At 42.9% G+C, this 26,782-nt stretch overlaps 1 protein-coding gene across 6 annotated transcripts in view; it reads left to right on the top strand.

The window, feature by feature from the left end:
* KCNT1 (potassium sodium-activated channel subfamily T member 1) overlaps positions 1 to 26,782 on the top strand; it is a 659,112-nt gene that overhangs the window by 432,018 nt on the left and 200,312 nt on the right. The window contains exon 2 of one of the 6 annotated variants that reach the window (XM_082263650.1): positions 1,066 to 1,107. The exons of the other annotated variants lie outside the window; for them this stretch is intronic. Coding sequence (XP_082119776.1) covers positions 1,066 to 1,107 — 42 coding nt within the window. The remainder of the gene's footprint in view (positions 1 to 1,065; positions 1,108 to 26,782) is intronic. 6 annotated transcript variants of the gene reach the window in all.

Raw genomic sequence — 26,782 nt, forward strand, 5'->3', positions numbered from 1 at the left:
CTCCCCTATGGTGAGATGCTGCTGATCGGCTCTCCTCTCCTCACACTATATCAGCGTAAGAGAGGAAAATCCGATAACCGATATTTCCTTGTTTACATGTGATCAGATTGGACACAGCTGATCACATGTGTAAAGAGCCGCATCATCGGTTTGTTACCGAGATCAGGGTTGCACCGCGTCCCAGTGCACGAGCGCTGTGAGACTGGTTCGACGTCATATGATGTCATCCCAGAACAACAGATCCTCCCGCCTGCTGTCAACGGGTGGGAGGTAGTTAAAAAGCAAAAGGTAATTCTGCTCTGAAACCATTAATACAGATTTAAATGCAATCAGTGAAGGTACATGAATTTGACTTGGTCTCAGCCTACTGTACAGCAGAGCTCAGAGGGAGAAGCACCTCAAGGATCTGTACAGGTATGTTTGTGCTAGGAGCATGTTAATAGGAGAGAACAAAGTGACATAGAGATTAATTTATCAGTGTGCTATCTCTCTTTTCTGTCCAGTCACAGGGTGGGGTGAGAAGGATGCCTGTAAATGAAAGTGCAACTGCAGGAGACAAAGATTGTCCTCTCTCCCCTACCAGACATGGTAGATAAACTGTTACATTTTTGGCACAAATCCCTAAAGTCCAGTGGATGACTTAAAAAATCAGGTACAGTTGGCATCTATTTGTGCCTGCTAGTAAAAGGAGGTGGTTCATCCAAAGGGAGATTGGGACGCTTGCTTTCAGGAACTGCTGCTTTATTTCTTTTAGGGAAAACCAAACCTGCATAGAAGAACAGTATTCACAGGACTACAACAATCATTTAGAACAGCATGCCTATGTAATGTATCCTCATCAGAAAAATGCACTCGCTCTAATACATTGCATCCCTTAGTGCATGGTCTAAAGCGGTAAAAACACCTTTTCCTTTCCTTCTTGGGATCACTGCTTGCTGCATGACGCTGATGTACAGAAATGCAATTGGCAGTTCTTTATTTTGTCTGCACATTCAATACATAATTCAAAAAGAAAAGTCTGTGACTATGTGGTGTTGATGTTTCTCTCCCTGCTCTGTGCTGTAGGGCTCATTCTGAAGAGTTCAGTCTGGATCGATCCTACTCACAGTGAGTTTCTGCATGGCATGACTAACAAAAACAAATCGTGGATTAGACCTAAAAAGACACACAGTTATTCAAGTAAAAGGAATAGAATTATCACAAATTCTTTTTAAAGGGCAACACTGGTAGTTTTTCGTTTTTTATCTCCAATAAGGCTCCATTCACATTTGTACGACTCCAATGTTGCGCCGACTTTGGAGTGCAACTTTGATGCAACTTTGGATGTGGTGCAACTTGGATACTACTTTGGCTTTGACCAGTGATAGTGGGAAAATGTTGCACACATGTTGCATTGTATAACATTCAGGTATGACTTTCATGCAACTTGCATGAAAGTTGGACCAAAGTAGTGCATGAACTATTTTAAAGTCGCTGCAACTTTAAGTCGCTCATATATGAATGGTTAACATTGGAAAATATGGGGAACGACATGTCATGTAACAAGTGTGAATGGAGCATAAAAGTTTTTATTAAAGAAAAACAAAACAGAACATCAAAAAATAGTACATGTTTCAGAGTATGCACATCAAAAACACTTCGAAAACAAAAGTTCCAATTACCACCACTTAGACCATGGCTCATACTCAAAAGACCATATCCTCTACTCCTATATCCATCCTGGGAGCATAAAATCAGTTGTTTCACCAGAACTATCTGCAACCATTGTTGTTTTAAAGCATAACTCCACTTTTGTTGAAAAAAAAACATTCCCCTCTGGTTGATCTCTGTACATTACAAGGATTTTAAAAAACTTTGTTGCAGATTCCTACCTTTTGTTATTCTGAAGAAATCCCTGTGTGATTGTCTGTATCCATGGGAAAGTGAGTCTAATGGGAGTGGTTTCATAATTATCAATCAGCTGTGCACCTGCAGGGCTCTAATGAGAAAGCTGCTTCATCCCTTTAGCCTTTATTTCCTATTAGAAGTATCTCACCAAAAATGACATTTTTATTGCAGGGGATGCCAGAAATCTGACTTGTATCTTAGGCAGACTTCTGGGAAAATTGGTGAGCAAATCACACAAGCAGGAAATTATGTTTCTGGGGGTGTGGTCAGTACACATTCTGTGTACAGAACAGCTCCAGGTAGCCATATTGCATTTCATTTTCAGAAAATTACAGTGGCTGCACATTAAAAAGGAAAGATAATGTTTAATAACATTAAATTACAATACGACTTGTGTCGCAGTTGTATATTTTCATTTTTCTGTATTTGCTATTTTTTCCCCCCACGAAAGTGGAATTACCCTTTAAATAAGCAGGCGGCCCAAAATGAATTAAACGGGAGAAAGTCCTGGGGTATCTAGACAAGGTGACCACAATTTATCAAATTTGCCCGGGCATCCTATGCATTGGAAAATATATTTCTACAAACGCAGCGTATCTCCCATTTGGCAAACCCACTCCTTTAGCAAAGGTGGATAGACAGCCTTCCAGTGTCTGAGAATTAGTTTGCGGGGCTGCAAGAGTGTTCTACCTATGGCTTGTTTAGGAATGTCTTCAATTGAAAGATCATCCAAAATACCCAAAATGCATGGTTTAGGATCCCCCTACCAGTATATTTTCAGTGGTATGCACACCTCGGGGTTGAATTACCAAAAGAATCGAGACTGTTTACTTTACAAAGTGAATTTTAGTAAATAAGGCAAATCTGTGCTCCCCCTATGTGGGAGAAATTGGTACAATCTGGATTTATTCTAAGGCCCCATGCACACAGGACGTTTTTGCAGCTGCTGTTAGGAGCGTCAGACGTTTTTTCTTTGCAGCTTAAAAACGCCCCTCCATGTTATTCTATGGCCTCATGCACACACAGCATAGGAGCTCCAAGTGGCATAGGTGTTTTTAAGCTGCAAAAAAAAAAACAGGGCCTGCATGTTCTGAGGACCAGCGTCAGAGCTGTAAAAACGTCTGACGCTGCTAAAGGCTGAATAACGTTCCTGTTTTTTTTTTTTTAATGTGAAAATCAATGGTTCCCTATGGGAGCCCATTGATTTGAATGGAAGTCGCATCACAAGTCGGATCAGGATGATCCGACTTGTGGTGCGACTTGTGCTCTAAAGATCTTGAGGGGGAACTCCACACCAAAATGGGAAAAAAACGGCATGGAGCCCCCCCAAGAATCCATACCAGACCCTTATCCGAGCATGCAGCCCGGCAGGCCAGGAAAGGGGAGGGGACGAGCGAGCAGACCCCACCCTCCCTGGACCATACCAGGCCACACTCCCTCAACATAGGAGGTGGGTGCTTTGGTGCAGGGGGAGCTCTGCATCCCCCACCCCAAAGCACCTTGCCCCATGTTGATGAGGACAAGGGCCTCTTCCCTACAACCCTGGGCAGTTGTTGTGGGGGTCTGCGGGCAGGGGGCTTATCGGAATCTGGAGGCCCCCTTTAACACGGGGCCCCCCAGATCACGGACTCCCTCCCCATGTGAATGGATATGGGGTACATTGTACCCCTACTCATTCACCCCATAAGAGGCAGTGTATGTAAATAATGACGGGAGACGTTTTGAGAAGTTTATTAAAAATCTTCATCCGGTCTTCTCCCCTCTGGTCTTCTCCCCTCTGGTCTTCTCCCCTCTTGTCTTGTTCTTCTTCCTCTGGTCCTCCTCCGACGATGTCTCCAGTGATTATGCCGTCTCCGGTCTATGCAGCTTGTTATATAACCATTAGGGGCGTGGCCTCCCGGCGATGTCACCCGGAAATCCCGCCCCCTTTTGTCATAATAAGGGGCAGGGGTCTCCGAATGACGTCCCCGGGAGGCCACGCCCTTAATGGCTATATAACAAGCTGCATAGCCGGAGACAGCATAATCACCGGAGAAGTCGTCGGAGGAGGACCGGAGGAAGAAGAAGAAGACCAGAGGGGAGAAGAGCGAAGGAAGAAGAGCGGAGGGGAGAAGACCATAAGCACGTTTTTACAGCTGCTTTTTCCTGGCATTAGAAGTGGCTCTGCAGCTTGTTTTTTCTGACGCCCTGTGTGCATGGGGCCTAAGAAATGATTGCTTAATTAAAGTAAACAAAGGTTCCCCTTATTTTCTAAGCTCAGTGAACATTCAATGAATAAACCCCATTGTGACATTTTCCTGAAAGCAATGCTTGACACGATGTACACTTCTACATGCTTGCTGTCCCATATTTGAGTTGTTTTGTCTCATATACAGATGAAAAACACAGCGGGGTACAGTAGAGATAATCTAACACCTCCATCCCTATTTAAGGTACAAAAACTTGTCACCAGTGACAAAAAGGGACTTTGGACTTGTTGATGTTGTCTCTTAACAAACAATCCACAAATATTTAATTAAGATCACAGAGTTTTATTATTTCAAAAGAATAAAATCAGACATATTTAATTATATATTGTATACATTTTCAGTGTGTGCCCCCTAGTGGCAGATCCATAACATAAACAAAATGTTGCTTAAGCAGCCTGACCTGTTAGTACACTTTTGGGAACAGCTATTTTTTAACTCCCAGGATACTTTGAGGGACTAAGCCCTGATATGTGGGGGTTCTCATTGGATGGATGCACCTTTTTCTCCTCATTTACAGCTTATGAAGGGATCTATATATTTGTGCTCCCTGTAATATAACATCAGTATCAACAGTTTTCCTGCACGGCTGGGTCCCTCTCATACACAGCGATCATGGTTCTTTAATTTTAGGGTCAAGATATATGCAATCTAAGCATTCAAAGCAGAAACGTATGCCAGTTCTCCCTGAGGAGGACAGGCATTGTCCTGTGAAATGCGTCAGTAATATCTACATGGGAACCCCCCTATGATCATCAGGGGGCATAATTATCAATCACTGGGAAATATGTAACTGTAATGTTCACTATTGTTACCTATGTGTTAGGGTTTGCATTTTAAAACCTTTCTCATTTTTGCAAAATAAAAATGTTTTAAAATGAATTTTTTTTAGTATGGTACCTTGAAAGTCCTAATTTTTCTTTTAGGGATTTGATGTATTTTTCAGAATGTTGTATAATTGTCTTATTCCTCATGTGCTTTGTGCTGATATATACATACTGTATATAGAGACATTAGTTATGCATGAAGCCAATTAAATGCGTTTCGCTCATTGCTTCTTCAGGAGTAGGATACCAGTGGGATACCGATCTCGCCAGCGTGGGAGAGTGCCAGCAGACTCAAAGCATTAATGCGATCTAAAAAAGGACCCTTTCACTGAGGATATTCTACCATGGTCCTTCCTCTTATGTGACACAGTGACCCTATAATATCTGGAGGGTGTCACTTACTACTTTGGGGATATACTCCCTAACATGCCCTTTACGTTTGCTCTGCTGGATCTCCTCGTCTGTTTTTGGGGTGGATGAGATCCCCTGCCTATCAACAAGTCATTGCTGGATACTCATGGTAACCCCCTCCTGAAAGGAATTGTAAAGTCAGTAAGTTTTTTTTTATCTTAATGCATTCTACGCATTAAGAAAAAAAAAAACCTTCTGTGTGTAGCAGCCTGCCCAGCACCCCCTAATAAATACCTGAGCCCCATCTCTGTCCAGCAATGTCCATAAGTCCCTTGGCCGTCCAGGACTTCCCCTCCTGATTGACTGAGACGCAGCCGCGGGGCCATTGGTTCCCACGGCTGTCAATCAAAGTCAGTTAGCCAGTCAGGGGAGAGAGAGAGGGGCGGGGCAGAACTGCAGCTCTATGTCTGAATGGATACACAGAGCTGCTGCTTGCTGTGGGGGCACATGACAGGAGGGAGGGGCCAGAAGTGCTGAAGAAGGACCCGAGAAGAGGAGAATCGGGGCTGCTCTGTGCAAAACAAAGCGCATAGGGGAGGTAAGTATAAAATGTTTGTTTTTAAAAAAAAAAAAAAAAAAAAAAAAAACAAGACTTTAAAATCACTTGAAGAAGCAACGAGCGAGTAATAAGCACATGAGGAATAAGACTTATACAGCATTATGCTATGATATTAATAGGAATAAGTGCAGAAACAGGTAAAAAAATTATGAAATGTCTGGGGGAGAAAACATATCGAGAGAGACTTCAGGAACTTAAAGTGGTTGTAAAGGTTTTTTACCTTAAAACCTTCTGTGTGCTGCTCCCCCCACAGCCCCCCCTAATACTCACCTAAACTCCCTCTCTATTCAGCGATGTGCTCGGGAGCTTCGGTTGTCCCGGGTCTCTCCCTCCTCTTTGGCTGAGACACAGCAACGGGAGCCAATGGTTTCCACTGCTGTCAATCACAGCCAGTGGGCCAATTAGGAGAGAGTAGGGGGTGGGGGAGCCACGGCTCTATGTGTTTTACGGACGCAAAGAGCGGGGCCCAGGAGCGAGCACGCACCAGTTCCCCCATAGCAAGTCACTTGCTATGGGGGAACTGGTGCGTGCTCACTCCTCCCCCTGGTCAAGGGGGAGGAGTGCGGGTGGAAGACCCGAAAAGAAGAGGATTGGGGCTGCTCTGAGCAAACTCATTGCACTGAGCAGGTAAGTATGGCATGTTTGTTTTTGGTTTTCAAAACCAAAGCCTTTAATATCACTAATATGTACAGTCTGGAGAAAAGAAGGAAAAAGGGAGACATGATTGAAATTTTTAAATACATCAAGGGGATGCATAAGGTTCAAGTGGCAAGTATTTTCAATAGGAAACCAAGATCAAGAACATGGCCACATGACCTGAAACGAACTGGAGGAAAGTTCAAAACTAATCTTAGAGAAAAAGAAAGTTAACAATTAAAAAAAAAATGGACAGACTCAACCATTTGGTCTTTTTTTTTTCTTCTGACACTTTTCTATGTTTCTATGTTCTATTTTGCCTCAGGTGTTTGTTATGGATCAGCCACTAGGAGTTACACATTGAAAATGTTTACAATATACAAAAAGATTTGAGAATGACACAAATATAAATTTTCACAAAGTCTGCTGCCTCAGCTTTTATGATGGCAATTTTCATATACTCCAGAATGTAATGAAGAGTGATCCCCCCGGGCCGCTCTGACGCCCCGTAAAAAGGCTGCACCGCTTCTGCCATAGACATGCCTAAAGGATTCCTGGTAAAGAGAAGTACAAAGTCCCCACTGCTGACTTACTGAGAGCAAGATGAAGACAATGACAGAGCACAGGCCTCTCCCCAGCATGGATGGTGTAAACTGTGTCTGAGCAGAGGCCGGTTCCATTGCCCCACTGGAGACTCTCCTCCCCCAGGCAGCCCAGACCGAGCTGTCCCAGCTCCTCCCAACTGCCCCCTGCTGGCCAGGTCGGGAACCCGGAATCGGCCAGTGAGTAGAGAGTACCTATAGCGGAGCTTCAGCCTGGAATGGGGGTCAGGAGGAGGGGGGCAGAGCCACTGCACCATGGGCCTCTGGTTTGTGCTTGCCCCCTGGGCCGAAAGTTGCCAGTCAGCCCCTGGCCAGGACTGTCTCCTACAGTTGATTGAGCTGTGGGATCAGGACACCACCAGTGCAGAGCTTGCTAAGGAATGGTAGGAGGCAGGCGTGAAGAAATCTGCATGCACACTGAGGAGAATACTTTTGGAGGATGCTCTGGTGTCAAGAAGGGCAGCAAAGAAGCCACTTCTCTCCAGAAAAAACACCAGGGACAGACTGATATTCTGCAAAAGGTACAGGGATTGGACCGCTGAGGACTGGGGTAAAGTCATTTTCTCCGATGAATCCCCTTTCCGATTGTTTGGGGCATCCAGACAAAAACCTTTTCCGGAGAAGAAAAGGTGAATGCTACCATCAGTGCTGCGTCATGCCAACAGTAAGGCATCCATAGACCATTCATGTGTGGGGTTGCTAGTAATTATACTTCAGTAAAAGATCTAAAAACACTGAACAGACAAGGACTCACTGCTCAAGGTGGTGTAATTGCCTGATGACTCACACCGGTGCATGCCCCGGCTCGCCTCCGTGAAAACTTGATAAAGGAAAAGGAATTGGCAGCACTGCAGGTTGAGTCAAAATCCAGATTTATTGACCGGACATCCAAATTATGACAAGGTAGACGCGTTTCACACACTGACTGTGTGATTAAGCACACAGTCAGTGTGTGAAACGCGTCTACCTTGTCACGATTGTCATAATTTGGATGTCCGGTCAATAAATCTGGATTTTGACTCAACCTGGAGTGCTGCCAATTCCTTTTCCTTTAAAAACACTGAAGCAGCAGATTTTATGAAAATAATATTTGTGTCATTCTCAAAACTTCTGGCCACGGCTGTATGATTTTACCTGTCTAATTTCATCCTTTTGGATTAATAAAATGTATTTGTGGATTGGTTGTTGAGAGACAGCACCAAGAAAGTCCCATTACAATCATTTGTCACTGGTGGCATATTTCTGTCTCAAACAGATATGAAAATATTTTCTCTAGCGTTCATCTGTATGTCATGAAGCATAAATGGCAGTTGACCTGAAGGGTAATATGGGTGGGGGGGGCGATAGTTTTCAGTCTGGGGTAGCTGGGGGGTGTCCGTCCAAACTGAGGTGTTGACAAAAGTAATTACAAAGTGGGGATGCAGGTGGCCATAAGTTTTAGGTGGGAGGAGCTGGCAAAGTCAGTCCAAGATGGGGGAGCAAGAAGATGTTCAAGGAATAAAAAGTAAAAATCTGCCCATTCCATTAAAATATTGTACAGCTGCATGCATTTAAATGCAGAGATTCTATATTCGCTCCTGCCTGTTCTATAGTGTCACCCGCAGATTGCTCGTTATAACACAGAGACTCAGCAGGGAGTGGGGAACTTGGCAGAGCTGCTTTGTACAGTGATTTCAGCAGGCCTGACTCAGGTTGTGTGGGTGTACCCCCTCTTCACAATCCGAACCCCCCTTTCTGTAATTACCTCTCACTCTTCCTCTGTTTCTGCTCATGTACTGCACCAATATGGGGTACCATTAGCCAAGGCTAATTAGTATGAGCAGTACAACATGTAACAAAACACAGCCATAAAACATAGTTATTTATAGTGCTTTTATAATAAAGGCTTTCTATATCTTACTTCACTGCTATACAATAACTAATCTGCACCAAATGTATTATAATGATCCGCTGTCCTTTCTCAAGTGTGTTGTTCCTAGAAAAGCAGATTAACAGCCTTTGTTTCTTTAAGAGGAGGGTTTTTACATCTTATTTTAATTTTGATTTTCTACAAGGGACACTTTTTTTTTTTATTTATTCTAAAAACCCCAATCACATTATATTGAAGTTACTGTATATACAGTAATGCTGGAATTTCCCCATTCTATACCAGCAGGACTGATAAAACCCAAAAATGTGTAGCGCTCCCTTCAACTCAAAAATGAGTCAACAATATGTGTAATATATCCTTGATACAGTGATTGTAAACATAATTATACAGCAAAATCCGAACTTTAACTCTGTGTAAATTTCTGTGATGTAAAAAAATGAGACAAGGATAAATCATTTTATTTGTACAGTTTATAAATCACATTAAAGGTGTAAAAAGTTCTGAAATTGATTATTGCTAAGTTGATTCATTTATCCCAGGAAATTAATAACACAAGCAATTGTGTGTTTGTTGCAGTAGTTACAGTGAACGTTCTCCTATTCATCAGCAGAAACAAGTGAAGGCGTTTTCAATTTACAAATGTATGATTTGGCTTCTGTTTTTGCATGTCACACTGCGTATAGACAAGCGACACTGATTGTCTCAGCTGTGTCTCATTAGCGTGAATGCAAAGGAGCGCTATGAAGTAATTGCATGTTGATTCCAGTAAAACTAAAGTGGCGATTGAAGCCAGATCTTATAAAACCATACCAAATTTCTGAGACCAGAAAGAGGGACACCTTTTAGAAACCAAAATGTCTGGGGGAAGTCGTGTCCTCGCCACTTCTCCTAAAACGTTACCATTATTAAAGATTGAGAAATAAAAGACCGAACAATTACGAATTTTGCACACACTGACATTGGTTTACATCAGCAAAAACCCAACTGTCTCTTCATCTGTAATCTCCTCATTAAGCCTCATCATTCTCTATCACTTGAGAAATGGTCCCATAGTCATAATTAAGGAGCATTACCTGCTTCTTTGTTTATTACTCTCAAAACTGTTGTGTAAAATTCACAAATGTATATACACTATATTACCAAAAGTATTAGGACCATAGGTGTGTCCGCAGGGTGTGCTGGGTGTGCCTGGGCACACCCTAATCACCCTGTGCGGTGCTGATTCCCCCTGCTTCCTGGTGTTCCCTGTCTCTCCCCTGCAGTGCTGCAAGCTTCCATCCTCTCCTTTCCCACTGGCTGCTGTGGGGGATGTTTTAGGATGGATGAATGAACACAGTGAGTGATCTGTACCAATTGATTCTGTGTTCATCCTTAACTGAAGCATAGTAAACTATGTTTACTAGGCTTTAGCTTGTAAATCAACAGGAAGCCCCTCAGCAAGGAGCAGTTCTCATTCGTTCACTGTCCAGTGCAGCTGAGGCTGCAGAGAAAGGCACTGGGAAAGCTCTGTCCTCAGCCCCTTTCTCTCTGTTTAGAGACCCTATATATTTCACCAAAGTCCCCCAATGGGGCTCCTAAAAAATTATAAAACAAATAATAAATAATAATATTGTAAAAAATGGGTGCCATTCATAGAGCACTTTGCATTTTCCCAATGAACTCAAAGCATTCTCTGATTACACAAGGTGGAGTGGTGATGCCATGATTAATTGAGAAATATTTAGGGTGTTCTCTGAATGGCACTTCTACAGTACTGTGTGCATTTGTAAGTAATTGTAAGCCCCACCTCCTAAACAATTTGGCCTCCCCCAGTTCTACGCATGCTACTTTATTGCCACCCTGTAAACTGTTACAGGTTGTCATCTCAATGCATTGAGGTTGACATCTCAATGCTTCTGATGTCTCCTTTAGGGTAAAAGTTGCTAAATCTTCAGGCCACATTATTTTTAATTGCAGGAAATGTTACTTCACTAATCTTTTACCAATTAAGAGATTTTTTTTCCTGTGTTCCTATCAGAAGCCATTACAGTCAGGCAGCCTTTGTCTTAATTGGGGAAGGATTATAAAGGTCACAGCAAATATCCACTGTTAATGAAAGGTACATAAAAAGCCAGAGGGAGGCTCGAAAAATGCAGCATTCTTGAAATAGGGGAAAAAAGAGAACAAAACCACCAAGAAAAATGACTGCGTTCAACACAACCTTTAGTTCTAGATTACACTGTTAAAGGGGACCTTTCCGTAACTCTACAAGTCTACACAAATACATTTCTGACATGGCACAATATTTAGCAATAGCATTATTCAAAAAAATCTTTCAGTATTAAAGTCATCCTAGTCTCTCTATTTCAATGACTTTGCCAAGGATGGGAAGATGTCATTAGTCTGCTATAGGCAGGAAAAATTATTTCCTTGGTTTGCCCTCCCTCAGGGGTCTATTTATAAAAAGAATAAAACTATTGGTTACATTTCTTTTTTAATTCCTTATAGTGTTCTCTAAAGATTACATTGTATTTCTTGTGACAATCGCATACGTATTTCTATGCTCCTCAGCTCCATCTAGTGTCCATAATGTGGTAGTCTACTGCTACCCATAATGAAAGAACATTGATTCAGAAGAGAAAATAGCCCAATACTATTTATTTTCGCCCAATTTGCACAAAAAAAATGTGCTTTCAGATTTGCTGGGCGAACAGCAATGCACATTTTTCTAAATAAACCTTTTCACGCATCAACGTTTTTTTGTAAATTTGCAGGAAGTCAGTCCAGAAGGTAGATCCTGACCTAAAATGATGTCCAAGCAAAGATTGGTCCATCTGTCCTTCTGAGGCAAAAAGCAGATGAAAGCATTGTTGGTCACTTTGATCTCTATGGGAAGTAATAAATACCTGTGTTATAGTAGCACATAATTTGTCCTGCATGCACTTACCTTGAAAAGATCTGTCTGATGCTAGGTTTACTTTAAATACAAGCAGATGAGAAGTGACATTGCTCTAATCCCACTAGAAAAAGGGCTTAAACTATCAGACTAGTGTTTTGAAATAGCTCACATCTAATGCCTTAGAAAGTGTCTCCTTTTCTTGAAGGGAAAAGCCTCCGTTTTCATGCTGGGAAATCCAGAGTTGACATATTTAACCACTTCTGGACCGGAAGATTTCCCCCCTTGATGACCAGGCCACATTTTTCGATTCAGCACTGCGTTACTTTAACTGACAATTGCAACGTTGTACCCAAATAAAATTGATGTCCTTTTTTCGCACAAATAGAGCTTTCTTTTTGTGGCATTTGATCACCTGTGCGATTTTTATTCCTTTGCGCTATAAACAAAAAAACACAAAACAAAAAAAGAGCAACAATTCTGGAAATAAAAAAACAATATTTTTCACTCTGTTGTATAACATTATCAAAAAAAAACCAAAAAGTTAAAAATCAAACTTTTTTTTATCATTTTAGGCCAATTTGTATTCTGCTACATATTTTTAGTAAAAAACATCTCAATGAGTGTACTTTGATTGGTTCGCGCAAAAGTTATCACGTCTACAAACTAGGGGAAAGATTTATGTCATTTTTATTTTATTTTTTTTACTAATAATGGCATCGATCAGCGATTTTTAGCGGGACTGTGACATTGCGGCGGACAGATCGGAACCCCTAACTGACATTTTTGACACTTTTGGGGGGACCAGTGATATTACTACAGTAATCAGTGCTAAAAATATGCACTGTTACTGTAATAATGAAACTGGCAGAAAAGGGGTGAACCCAGGGGCGATCAAAGGGTTAAATGTGAGCTGAGGGAGATGGGCTTGTGACATAAATTCAGAGACCTGTGTTCCTAAATAGGAGGAGCTCTGTATTGATTCCAGAGAGAACAATGTAACCCAAAAGTGCAGTGCTAAAATAAATTACAATTGATACATATCAAAATTCAAAAAAAAGGGGGGTAGTGTCCAAATTAATGAATACAGTCCCACAAGAACGAGTGCAAATGTTGTAGATCCACATGCAGGATACTCAAAAAGGGAGAAGCCTCTTTCCAGTGACACCAAGGGAAAGTGTGAGAAGGGGACACCTCTGTGTGCGGGTATAGCAAGCAGCTTACCAAAACTCCGTGGCTGCTCTATTAAATGAGACAGCCTCTCCCAACTAGTAATTAAACCAGTGTGGTCAGAAGATGTCAGACTCAGGCACTTCAGAACTTCGTGGTTGCTTTAGGAAGGGGCAGCCTCTCCAGGCGAGTTGGTATATCAATATAGCTAATGGGTGACAGGCTTGATGCGTGACGACGTCTTTTGATGACAAAACGTTGGCGACTCCAGACGTAACGTCAACACGCCCCCTGTACGAAGCCGGCTGTATTGAATACTGTATGCTGTTTGGGAGACCTGCGGGACGCCACGCTCTTCACCCAGGATCAGCCTATATATGCCTGTTTTTCATCTGTAACTTGTGAGTAGCTTTTTTGTCTTAATAAATATTGCCTAATTTTTACGGGATCACGCTATGGGCCTCTGTTTCTTTTCCTGCATAATCCACCTATGTTTGTTGGAGTAATTGAGGAGCATCAAGCCTGTCACCCATTAGCTATATTGATATACCAACTCGCCTGGAGAGGCTGCCCCTTCCTAAAGCAACCACGAAGTTCTGAAGTGCCTGAGTCTGACATCTTCTGACCACACTGGTTTAATTACTAGTTGGGAGAGGCTGTCTCATTTAATTGAGCAGCCACGGAGTTTTGGTAAGCTGCTTGCTATACCCGCACACAGAGGTGTCCCCTTCTCACGCTTTCCCTTGGTGTCACTGGAAAGAGGCTTCTCCCTTTTTGAATATCCTGCATGTGGATCTACAACAGTTGCACTCGTTCTTGTGGGACTGTATTCATTAATTTGGACACTACCCCCCTTTTTTTAAAATTTTGATATGTATCAATTGTAATTTATTTTAGCGCTGCACTTTTGGGTTACATTGTATTTTTTGAATCACGGTTAGTTGATTTTGTGCTAGCTGCTTAGTTTTACTCTCATCACCTACTTTTATTGTCACATTAGCGCGGAAATGTTCCCTTTTATAATTTTTACAGAGAGAACAATGGTCTGTTGTGTTTACAACAGCAGACCGCTGTTCTCTCTCCACAGGGATCGATCGCGGGTGACCGGCAGCAATCGCGCCCGCCGACCTTGTTTATTCGCTCCCCCCTCTGGCAAGTGGGCATGCGTGCCCCCAAGATCACTCCCGCAAACCGCCGTACAGCAACCTGTCGCCATATATAGGCGGCAGCTAGTCGGCAAGTGGTTAAAGGATCAGTTCACCCATAAGTAGAATTTTATTTATAGGGGTCAATCTCTGGCTTCCTTTATGTCCTAGATCAGGGGTGTCAAACTCAATTTCATCGCAGGCCACATCAGCAGTATGGTTGCACTCAAAAAGCCAGCTGTATCTGGGAGTGCTACATGCAGAATGCAGGGTTCAGGAGTGTGTTCAGAGTTCAGGATTATGCTATGTTGATAATGCAAAGTTCAGGAGTGTGTTATGTGCAAAGTGCCTAGTTTAGGGGTGTGCTGTGTACAGAGTGCAGGGTTTAGGGGTGCGCTATGTATACAGTGCAGTGTTCAGGTGTGCATTACATACAGAGTGCAGAGTTCAGGAGTGAGCTGTGTAGTGAGTGCAGAGTTCAAGAGTGAGCTGTGTACAAAGGGCAGAGTTCAGGGGTGAGCTGTGTACAGAGTGCAGAGTTCAGGGGTGTGCTGTATACAGAGTGCAGAGTTCAGGGATGTGCTTTGTGCAGAGTTCAGGGGTGTGCTATGTAAAGAGTGCAGAGTTCAGGCGTGAGCTGTGTACAGAGTGCAGAGTGCAGGGGTGAGCTGTGTACAGAGTGCAAAGCTTCCTCGCATCTCTCTCTCCTACCTGGCTCGGCTCTAGTACCTCCTTGTGTAGGTAGCGTGCTGTGCAAGGAGATTGTTCTTTCTCTCTTAAGATCTTTCCCCGCCATGCCCTGCCATGAGTGCATGCATGGATCTGTAAGATCCAGGAACTGCTGATAGCAAAACTGTTCTTTAGAAAAATGAAAATCTTCTGTGTTTACAAGTGATTGCAGGGAGGAAAGGGTGAGAGACAGAGGTGGCGGAATGGAGTTCCGCCACATTCGTGCTACAAAACTGGGTGAGAGGGCCACATGACAAGGCCTGGCAGCCTTGTGTTTGACATATGTGTCTTAGATGATCTAACACTAAACCTCCCAGATCTATTTCTGACTACCTAGGAGTATTTGTAGTTCCTGCTCACAACCATGTACAACCCAATTCCAATTTCCACAAAAGTTGGGACACTGTACAAATTGTGAGTAAAAAAAGAATGGACTCAAATCTCATAAACGTGTATTTTATTCACAATATAATATAGATGACATATCAAATGTTGAAAGTGAGACATTTTGAAATGTCATGCCAAATATTGGCTCATTTTGGATTTCATGAGAAAAAAAGTTGGGACAGGTAGCAATAAGAGGCTGGAAAAGTTAAATGTACATACTGTATAAGGAACAGCTGGAGGACCAATTTGCAACTTATTAGGTCAATTGGCAACATAATTGAGTATAAAAAGAGCCTCTCAGAGTGGCAGTGTCTCTCAGAAGTCAAGATGTGCAGAGGATCACCAATTCCCCCAATGCTGCCGCGAAAAATAATGGAGCAATATCAGAAAGGAGTTTCTCAGAGAAAAATTGCAAAGAGTTTGAAGTTATCATCATCTACAGTGCATAATATCACCCAAAGATTCAGAGATTCTGGAACAATCTCTGTGCGTAAGGGTCAAGGCCGGAAAACCATACTGGATGCCCGTGATCTTCGGGCCCTTAGATGGCACTGCATCACATACAGGAATGCTACTGTAATGGAAATCATAACATGGGCTCAGGACTACTTCCAGAAAACATTGTCGGTGAACACAATTTCCCGAGTGCCATTCCCCGTTGCCGGCTAAAACTCTATAGGCCAAAAAAGAAGCCACATCTAAACATGATCCAGAAGTGCAGGTGTTTTCTCTGGGCCAAGGCTCATTTAAAATGGACTGTGGCAAAGTGGAAAACTGTTCTGTGGTCAGACGAATCAAAATTTGAAGTTTTTTTTTGGAAAACTGGGATGCCATGTAATCCGGACTAAAGAGGACAAGGACACCCCAAGTTGTTCTCAGCGCTCAGTTCAGAAGCCTGCATCTCTGATGGTATGGGGTTGCATGAGTGCGTGTGGCATGGGCAGCTTACACATCTGGAAAGGCACCATCAATGCTGAAAGGTATATCCAAGTTCTAGAACAACATATGCTCCCATCCAGACGTCGTCTCTTTCAGGGAAGACCTTGCATTTTCCAACATAACAATGCCAGACCACATACTACATCAATTACAACATCATGGCTGCGTAGAAGGAGGATCTGGGTACTGAAATGGCCAGCCTGCAGTCCAGATCTTTCACCCATAGAAAACATTTGGCGCATCATAAAGAGGAAGATGCGACAAAGAAGACCTAAGACAGTTGAGCAACTAGAAGCCTGTATTAGACAAGAATGGGACAACATTCCTATTCCTAAACTTGAACAACTTGTCTCCTCAGTCCCCAGACATTTGCAGACTGTTATAAAAAGAAGAGGGGATGCCACACAGTGGTAAACATGGCCTTGTCCCAACTTTTTTGAAATGTGTTGATGCCATGAAATTTAAAATCAACTTATTTTTCCCTTAAAATGATACATTTTCTCATTTTAAACATGTGATATGTCATCTATGTTGTATTCTGAATAAAATATTGAAATTTAAAACTTCCACATCATTGCATTCTGTTTTTATTCACAATTTGTACAGTGTCCCAACTTTTTTGGAATCTGACTTGTACAAAACATATATTAATATAACCAATATGATATAAATTATATACACTATATTGATATTATATACTGTATATTTTTTAACTTTCCAAATTCAATTTTTGTGCACACTTTTTTCCTAGAGATATACAGATTACAGGCGAGAATACTGATTATTAATTTGGTGCCCCCTCTCCCCCCCCCCTTTTTCCCAACCCAGTTGTGTCTTAAAGTGACCACAGCTACATCACCTGTTTCTAGCAAGTGTGTTTCTGTCATATATCAGCTGATATGCTGTGACCGTCCACCTGTCACCCAGACGTCTTGGCAGACAGATTAGCAAGGGTCTATTTTTAGGGTGCTGCCCTTCTGATTCCGATAATTTGTCAGTTTACAGTTCACAGCCTCCCCCTTAAAATATACATTGGGAAAGACATGTAAAGCATGGATGTACCTTTAACAAATGTAACACTTTAGGACAGAGCAGTAAAATCACCTTGTTAAAGGAATGTATTGCCTGTGTTACATTATGCCTCTAGAGAGGCTTTTCAAGTGTCCTTTGTGCCTATATTTTGCTGATACATTTGTTCTCGGTGGTGGGATTCTGACACTACAGTAGAGATCATTCACATGGGCAGGAAAAAATGTTGCGTTTAGAGGTGTACAGCAGATAGTTTTGTACTCGTCTAAATGCAGCACTATAGTAATCAAGGAGCCCAAACACACAGCTGTGTCTACATATGGAAATGTGCGCTGCATTTAGCCATCAACAACAAAAGGTAAGACACAGCATGCCTATAAATATGTATAAACATGCGTAAAAGCAAGAACTTTAGGCACGTATTTTATGCAGGAACCTCTAGCTCTGCCAGCAAGAACCTTTCTTTCGTGCAGAAAATACGTGAATGCCCTTATGGTTTTCAGTGCCAGGCACTCCGTACCACTGACTAGTCTTTAAGTAGAACTATAGATAAAACTTTTTTCTATTTTAGATAGAGCAAGGGATAGGCAATTTTGGATAAACCGTCTGTGTCCCATTGGGTAGATTTCCCTTCAATTTTTGTCCCCTAACCAAAACAGGAAGTTAATCTCTAGGCGCTGACAGCATGCAAATATGGGGCCTCTCGGCAGCTGGGCCCTGGTGCCGAGGGGCTGCATATTTTCGTGCATTAGTTCCAATAGAGCTGTGCCGAGAGCATGCATCCTGCGTGCTCCTGACACAGTGACCGGCAGCTCACAAAAAGCTCCCGATCGCTTCTTACGATCGAGAGTTTTCCGATCACGAGACAGCTAATTACAGCAGTCACATGGCCACAAGCCCCACCTCCTGGAATACCAAACCCCTTTGAGGGCGGGAAGGAGCCAGCGCCAAGGGGTTAAAGTTGTTGTAAAGGCAGAAGGTTTTTTTATCTTAATGCGATCTATGCATTAAGATAAAAAGCCTTCTGTGTGCAGCAGCCCCGTTGCACGAGAGACTCCGCTGTCCGGGACTCCCTTCCTCATTGGCTGAGGCAGCAGTGTGGTGTCATTGGCTCCCACTGCTGTCAATCAAAGTCAGTGAGCCAATGTGGAGAGAAAGTGGCTGGGCTGGTACCCGGCTCCATGTCTGAATAGCCACAAGGAGCTGCGGCTCGGCTCCGGTGCCCCCATAGCAAGCTGTTTGCTGTTGGGACACTCAGGAAGAGGGAGGGGACAGGAGCACAGAAGAGGGACCCGAGAAGAGGAGAGTCCGGGCTGCTCTGTGCGAAACAACTGCACAGAGGCGGTAAGTATACCATGTTTATTTTGTAATGACAAAAAATTTGACTTTACACTCATTTTAAAGAAATTGGTCAAAAGTGAGGGAATCCCTGCTTGTCCCCAGGATCGCCAGAGCTAGTGTCCCTATTGGAAGATTTCCCTTCTAGTACTTTGCTAGGGACAACCTAAAATTTTGGATTTTCTTTTCCTTTCACTTTCAATGATAATAATAAACAGGACAATACGAGAGGGTGAATCTCCTTAATGGGGGTACAGACAGCAATAAAATCTGACAAGCATTCTAATTCCTCTTCATTCTATCCAGAACGAAAAAAAATGCTGTCTTTAGTTATACCTTAATATTGTAGCTGCCCATTATACTAGCTTAGCATAAGGAGAGATTGTAGGTAGTTGACTCCTAACATTGATTGAATGATTTTATCTACAGTATGTGAATTGAGGGGTGATATTATAATCCACCAGCAGTGTACTGTAATTCTTGCAATGAGTGATAGGATGGACTGATATTGCAATTATGTAACCCCGGCTATCACACATTCGCTGGTATGCACAGTATCAGCTCTCCACTTCTGCGACAGCAATAGGCATAAACACAGGAGGATCCTCCGATCACCCCAACAACAATATGTTCTCTTGAAGAAGATACCTGTATCTGTGTACAGAAACCTCAGCACAGAATGTATGACTATGAGATTAGAAATGTGTAAGTAGCTGATATTATATGTGACATTATCCATTGTCGGTGGTGGCATAGCAGTTTGTTGCTCTCCTCTGTCTAATGTTTGGAGCTCCACTGCGGTTGTATGAAATGTTGGATACTTTGTATCATATGTCATTTTATTTCATATGTATGATAAAACTTTTTTTTTTCAGTTTTGGCTGAAATGGAGAGGCGTTAGTCTTCTTGCACATGGGACATCTAGCTGCTGTACGCCCTCCCGGCATTTCGGTGCGTCCAGGTGAGACATGTGCAGCGTCCAGCCATGATGCCTGCAGCTTCTCAAAGTCTATGGTAGGCTGCAGCTAGACAGGGCTGAATGCTATTTGCATTCTGGGCAGCCCTGTCCAGTCACAGCCTGCCATAGACTTTGACAAGCTGCGAGCAGTGGAAACTGGGCATTGCACTTGTCCCTCTTGGGCACATTAAAATGCGCAGCAGCTACAGTGCATCTGGAAAATATTCACAGTGCTTCACTTTTTGCAAATTTTGGTATGTTTCAGCCTTATTCCAAAATGGATTACATTCATTAATTTCTTCAAAATTTTACAAGCAATACCCCAAAATGACAACAGAGTTTTGTTTGAAATCTTTGCAAACCAAAAAAAAAAAAATAAAAGCACATGTACATAAGTTTTCACAGCCTTTACTCAATACTCTGTTGTGCAATAATCATGCTGTCTAATCAGCATCTTGATATGCCACACCTGTGAGGTGGATGGATTATCTCGGCAAAGGAGAAGTGCTCACTAACACAGATTTAGACAGATTTGTGAACAATATTTGAGAGAAATAGGCCTTTTGTGTACATTAAAAAAAAAAAGTCTCCGATCAGCGGGTACCCGCTGAAGATGAGGGGCCTGGAGTTCCGGCGGGGCATCCCAGAAGCAAACAGTCAGGGCTGCTCTGTGCAAAACCATTACACAGAACAGGTAAGTATAAGCATGTTTGTTATTTTAACTGCTTCCCGACCACCCGCTGCCATTTTACTGCGGCAGGGTGGCTCTCCTGCGCAAACTGACGTAGACCTACGTCTGTCGCGTGCGGGAAGCTAGGGGGCAAGCGCGCTGCTGGCGGCGCGCTCCTGCCCCTACTTGGCAGCGGGGAAGCCAATGCGGCGGCTCCGATTGCTGCCTGACACCCGCGATCACTCCCCGCTGAGAGATAAAAACGGTCAGCTGTTGTAAACGCAATCGACTGTTCTCCCTGGAATGATCATAGAGCCCATGTGACCCTTCTACAGTGCATTGCGAAAGTATTCGGCCCCCTTGAACTTTTCGACCTTTTGCCACATTTCAGGCTTCAAACATAAAGATATAAAACTGTAATTTTTTTTGAAGAATCAACAACAAGTGGGACACCATAATGAAGTGGAATGAAATTTATTGGATATTTCAAACTTTTTTAACAAATAAAAAACGGAAAAATTGGGCGTGCAAAATTATTCAGCCCCTTTAAGTTAATACTTTGTAGCGCCACCTTTTGCTGCGATTACAGCTGTAAGTCGCTTGGGGTATGTCTCTATCAGTTTTTCACATCAAGAGACTGACCTTTTTGCCCATTCCTCCTTGCAAAACAGCTCAAGCTCAGTGAGGTTGGATGGAGAGCGTTTGTGAACAGCAGTTTTCAGTTCTTTCCACAGATTCTCGATTGGATTCAGGTCTGGACTTTGACTTGGCCATTCTAACACCTGGATATGTTTATTTGTGAACCATTCCATTGTAGATTTTGCTTTATGTTTTGGATCATTGTCTTGTTGGAAGACAAATCTCCGTCCCAGTCTCAGGTCTTTTGCAGACTCCATCAGGTTTTCTTCCAGAATGGTCCTGTATTTGGCTCCATCCATCTTCCCATCAATTTTAACCATCTTCCCTGTCCCTGCTGAAGAAAAGCAAGCCCAAACCATGATGTTGCCACCACCATGTTTGACAGTGGGGATGGTGTGTTCAGGGTGATGAGCTGTGTTGCTTTTACGCCAAACATAACGTTTTGCATTGTTGCCAAAAAGTTTGATTTTGGTTTCATCTGACCAGAGCTCCTTCTTCCACATGTTTGGTGTGTCTCCCAGGTGGCTTGTGGCAAACTTTAAACAACACTTTTTATGGATATCTTTAAGAAATGGCTTTCTTCTTGCCACTCTTCCATAAAGGACAGATTTGTGCAGTATACGACTGATTGTTGTCCTATGGGCAGAGTCTCCCACCTCAGCTGTAGATCTCTGCAGTTCATCCAGAGTGATCATGGGCCTCTTGGCTGCATCTCTGATCAGTCTTCTCCTTGTATGAGCTGAAAGTTTAGAGGGAAGGCCAGGTCTTCGTAGATTTGCAGTGGTCTGATACTCCTTCCATTTCAATATTATCGCTTGCACAGTGCTCCTTGGGATGTTTAAAGCTTGGGAAATCTTTTTGTATCCAAATCCGGCTTTAAACTTCTCCACAACAGTATCTCAGACCTGCCTGGTGTGTTCCTTGTTCTTCATGATGCTCTCTGCGCTTTAAACGGACCTCTGAGACTATCACAGTGCAGGTGCATTTATACGGAGACTTGATTACACACAGGTGGATTCTATTTATCATCATTAGTCATTTAGGTCAACATTGGATCATTCAGAGATCCTCACTGAACTTCTGGAGAGAGTTTGCTGCACTGAAAGTAAAGGGGCTGAATAATTTTGCACGCCCGATTTTTCAGTTTTTTATTTGTTAACAAAGTTTGAAATATCCAATACATTTCGTTCCACTTCATGATTGTGTCCCACTTGTTGTTGATTCTTCACAAAAAATTACAGTTTTATATCTTTATGTTTGAAGCCTGAAATGTGGCAAAAGTTCGCAAACTTCAAGGGGGCCGAATACTTTCGCAATGCACTGTATATAGGATCACAGGTCTCTATGGTAATTTCAGAAGCCATGCCCCCCCCCCCCCAACAGTTAGAATCACTCCCCTAGGCTCATATTTAACCCCTTGATCACCCACAAGGTTAACCCCTTCCCTGCCAATGGCATTATTAAAGTAACAGTGCATATTTTTAGCACTGATTACTGTAGTAATGTCACTGGTACCCCCAAAAGTATCAAAAATGTCAATTAGGGGTCTGATCTGTCCGCCGCAATGTCGCAGTCCCGCAAAAAAATCGCAGATAGCCGCCATTACTATTAAAAAAAAAAAACAATGAAAATAACATAAATCTTTCCCGTAGTTAGTAGTCGCAATAACTTTTGCGCAAACCAATCAAAATACGCTTATTGCAATTTTTTTTACCAGAATGTGAAAAATATTGTTTTTTTTTTTTTCAAAATTGTCACTCTTGTTTTTGTGTATAGCGCAAAAAATAAAAATCACAGCACAGGTGATCAAATACCACCAAAAGAAAGCTCTATTTGTGGGGAAAAAAGGAAATCAATTTTATTCAGGTAAAGAATTGCACGACCGCGCAATTGTCCGTGAAAGTAACGCAGTGCCGAATTGCAAAATAGGGCCTAGTCAGAAAGGGGGCAAATCCTTCCGGTCTTAAAGTGGTTAATAATAAAAAAAAAACAAAAAGAGGGTTTAATATCGCTTTAAACAAATACATCCTTGCAGTGGGATTTGTATTGTGCAAAATGTTTTTCGGCTTTAGTTGCAGCGACAAAAGATTAGAACCTCGCCAGGATTTGTTGTGGTCTGTGTTCCATTTGCTTGCTCTGAAAGTGTGAATTTCTTAGTTCCTGCAAGCTGTGATTCTGAGATCTGCCTGTCCTTGAAAGGACTGTATTCCTCAGGGAGCCTCAATGGAAGGATCATGTCTGTTCCGGTGAAAAAGAGGAATGCTGAAAGCTCTGTAGTGTGGTGAGCTCTGCTGCCTTGCTGTGCTGGAGTCCTGGGCTTAGTCCCCACAAGGGGTGATAATTGCACAGATTTTGTATGTTCTCCCCCCATTTTTGTATGTGTAGCACCCTCCCAGGTAGGTGCTAGGCAAAGCATATGTGTGACCCTGTTCTGCTTATCAGGAGGGTCTGATCTCTTAGTTAGCCTGTCACATGCTTCCAGGTGTGACCTGTTGAGTCTGGGGAGTTTCCCACTGTATCCAATGAGGGACCTTGTTGGACAGTGGAGGAAACCTAGCCAATAGCAAACCAGGGTTTATGACCGTCCCAGTGGGTGGGCATTGCTGCAATGCATCCTGGGATTGGGAATAAATCTGGAGGGGGCATGTGACAGGTTGTCTTTTGGCGGGAGAAAAGTCCAAGGAGGAGGTGGACGGCTGTCTCTCCTCCTACTGATGTGAGGAAGGAGGTCCAGGCGGTTGGCCTAGGGACCAAGGGTTAAGCTGTGCTGAAAGGATCCAGTGTGCTGACCAAGTGGAGCTGCTAGGCAGAAGACTTCTGGAAAAACAGTATCGTGAGTACTGCCCAGGGGTCCGCCTAAGAGAGGGGACCACTCCAGAGAGGTCAAGGGGATCAAGGAGCCAGTTAACTGAGAGTGTTACAGTAAAGGGGGTGCCAAGTTGTTAAGCCCTGAAGATTAGTGATAAAGGGGGTTCCAGGAAGGGCCCTGAAGTTGTTCAGCAGTACAGTCTACCTCAAGATATAGCTTGCCTTAGGACAGAATTCCCTCAGGAAGCTTAAAGAGAATCTTTCACAGCCAAGGGCAAAGTGAAGCAGCGGCCCTGGCTGTGACTAGCTCAATTACAGTATATCAGCGTTAACCAGCGTTAACCAGCACTTATTCAAGTCGTCCCTGCCTATTGTGCATAGTTCAGTTCAGTTGGAGTATCCCACTCATCCCTTCCCCTATCCAAGTTCCAAATAAAACATAAAAACCAAAGAAACTGGACTGGTCCTTGTCTGAGGTAAAAACACTTGGAAAGATGTCAGAATGTTCTACCGTTGCTAATGGTAACCCAGGGGAACCCGTCACCAGCAGCTCCCTTGGGACTAGTGCTACATGTGTGTTTTCACTTTTCCTTCCCCAAAAGAAACTGGCATCTGACCAAAATGACCGTGTTATGTCTGTGACTGTTCAAGGAAAAGTAAAGTGTAAGCTCCTTGGGTGCAGGGACTGAGGTGATTGGTTCACTGTTCTCTATACTACACTGCAGAGTTATATACATGCATGATAATACTAGTGTGTGATAAGACATGTGTGACATTAGAATGTAAGCTCCTCTGGTGCAAAGACTAATTTGAATGGTTGTGTTCTGTGTACAGGCCTGTGGAAAATGTCAGCTATATAAATGTATGATAACTTTACTGAATGACTTGATAGGGACATTAGAGTGTAAGCTCCTCTGGTGCAGAGACTCATATGACTGACTTGGTGTAATGTGCACAACACTGTGGACTTTATCACAGCTATAGAATAGTCTTAGATGGGGACATTAGAGTGTAAGCTCCTCTGGGGACATTAGAGTGTAAGCTCCTCTGGTGCAGAGACTGGTCTGACTGATTTGGTGTTCTCTGCACAACACTGTGGACTTTGTCACAGCTATGGAATAGTCTTAGATGGGGTCATTAGAGTGTAAGCTCCTCTGTTGCAGAGACTGATGTGACTGATTGGGTGTTCTGTGCATAGCACTGTGGACTATGTCACAGATCTAGAATAGTCTTAGATGGGGGCATTAGAGTGTAAGCTCCTCTGGTGCAGAGACTGATATGACTGATTTGGTGTTCTGTGCATAGCACTGTGGACTATGTCACAGATCTAGAATAGTCTTAGATGGGGACATTAGAGTGTAAGCTCTATAGTTATTCACACTGTCTATTATAATACTCAGATTGATTACATCACTCACTAAGCATTGTCCCATAAATCTGACATTAGGACAGACACATCATCCATGTGATGATCTTTCTGAATTCAGTAATTGTTTGCAGTTTATGTTAAAGTAGAACTATAAGCTAAACCTTTTTTTATTTTTTTCGATAGAGCAAGGGAGAGTTATAACCCCTGTCAGATTTTTTTTTTTTTTTTGCCATCTGTGTACCATTGTAGAGATTTCCCTTCACTTCCTGTTCCATAGCCAAATCCCTGAGAATTAGGGGAATCTAGTGTCCTCATTGGAAGACTTCCCCTCTATTACGTTTTTTTGGATTTTTTTTTACTTGCACTTTCAGTGATAATAGTAAACAGGACAAATAGGGAGGCTGTGTCACCTTAACAGGGGCACGGACAGCAATAAAAACTGACAAGCATTCTAATCCATCTCCACTCTATCCAAAACAAAAACAAAAAAAGCCTTTAGCTATACTTTAATTTCTGAAATATGAATGCCTTATCTTAAGACTGAACCCCAAGCAAACATACATACCTCATATATGGCAACTGTTTTACCTAAAAGATTTGCTTTTCTGTCCATCCAGATTTACGCAGCTCTGCCACACACACACCATTGTCTGGCTGGGCAAGAGATCTTATTTTTATTTGCTGCAGTTCCGTAACACTTACAGGTCTTGTCCCTCCCCCAGCCTGTGATTGGGCAGTGAAAGGAGAAGCAGCAGACGGTTAAACTTATCTGTCACTCTGCTCTCTCCTTCTATCAGCATGCTCCTTGTAGGCATCTGAGTACTGCAGCACAAGTGACTGGCTGCTTGTGCTTTTCTTCCCCCTCGTCCAGTCTAAGCTCTGCTGTAGCGACTGGAAAAGGCTGATATACTAAATCAAATTCAGGTTACTTACACTGCTCACATTTTGTAAAATAAATAATTCTAATAATGTACTATTGAATACAGAGCTGCATCAATTTGTGTCTTTTATATCTGCCTGGCATTCAGCTTTAACCACTTGCCGACTGCCGCACGACTATTTACGTCAGCAGTCAGCCCCTCATAGGCAGAGCGACGTAGTACTACGTCGCTAGCCTGTGAGGGTCTAGGGAGCGAGCACGCGCCCTCGGAGGCGCGCTCCCGCGTGGTCACGGACCCCCCCGTGCGTGTGACCGGCGGACCCGATGTCCGCCGGTCACTCGGCGATCGTCGGTGCAGAGGGAGAAAGGCAGGCGGCTGATGTAAACAAGCCGCCTGTCATTCTCCTCTGTGTAGAAACAGTGATCATACAGTTCTACTATGTAGGACCGTTGATCATTGTTCCTACACCTCAAGCCACAGCCAATCACAGTTAGAATCACGCCCCTAGGGACACGCATAACCCCTCCCTCTCAAAAAAAGTTAACCCCTTCACTGACAGTGTAATTTTACAGTAACAGTGCATATGTATAGCACTGATTACTGTAGAAATGTCACTGGTAACCCCAAAAGTGTCAAAAATGTCAGTCAAGGGTCCGATCTGTCCGCCGCAATGTCACAGTACCGCAAAAAAAATCGCAGATCGCCGCCATTACGCGTTAAAAAAAAAACAACAAAAATGACAAAAATCTTTCCCTTTGTTAGTAAACGCAATAACTTTTGCGCAAACCAATCAAAATACGCTTTTTG

The sequence above is a fragment of the Pelophylax lessonae genome, assembly GCF_965119305.1.
Source record: "Pelophylax lessonae genome assembly, chromosome: 7".
In the NCBI taxonomy this organism is placed as follows: domain Eukaryota; kingdom Metazoa; phylum Chordata; class Amphibia; order Anura; family Ranidae; genus Pelophylax; species Pelophylax lessonae.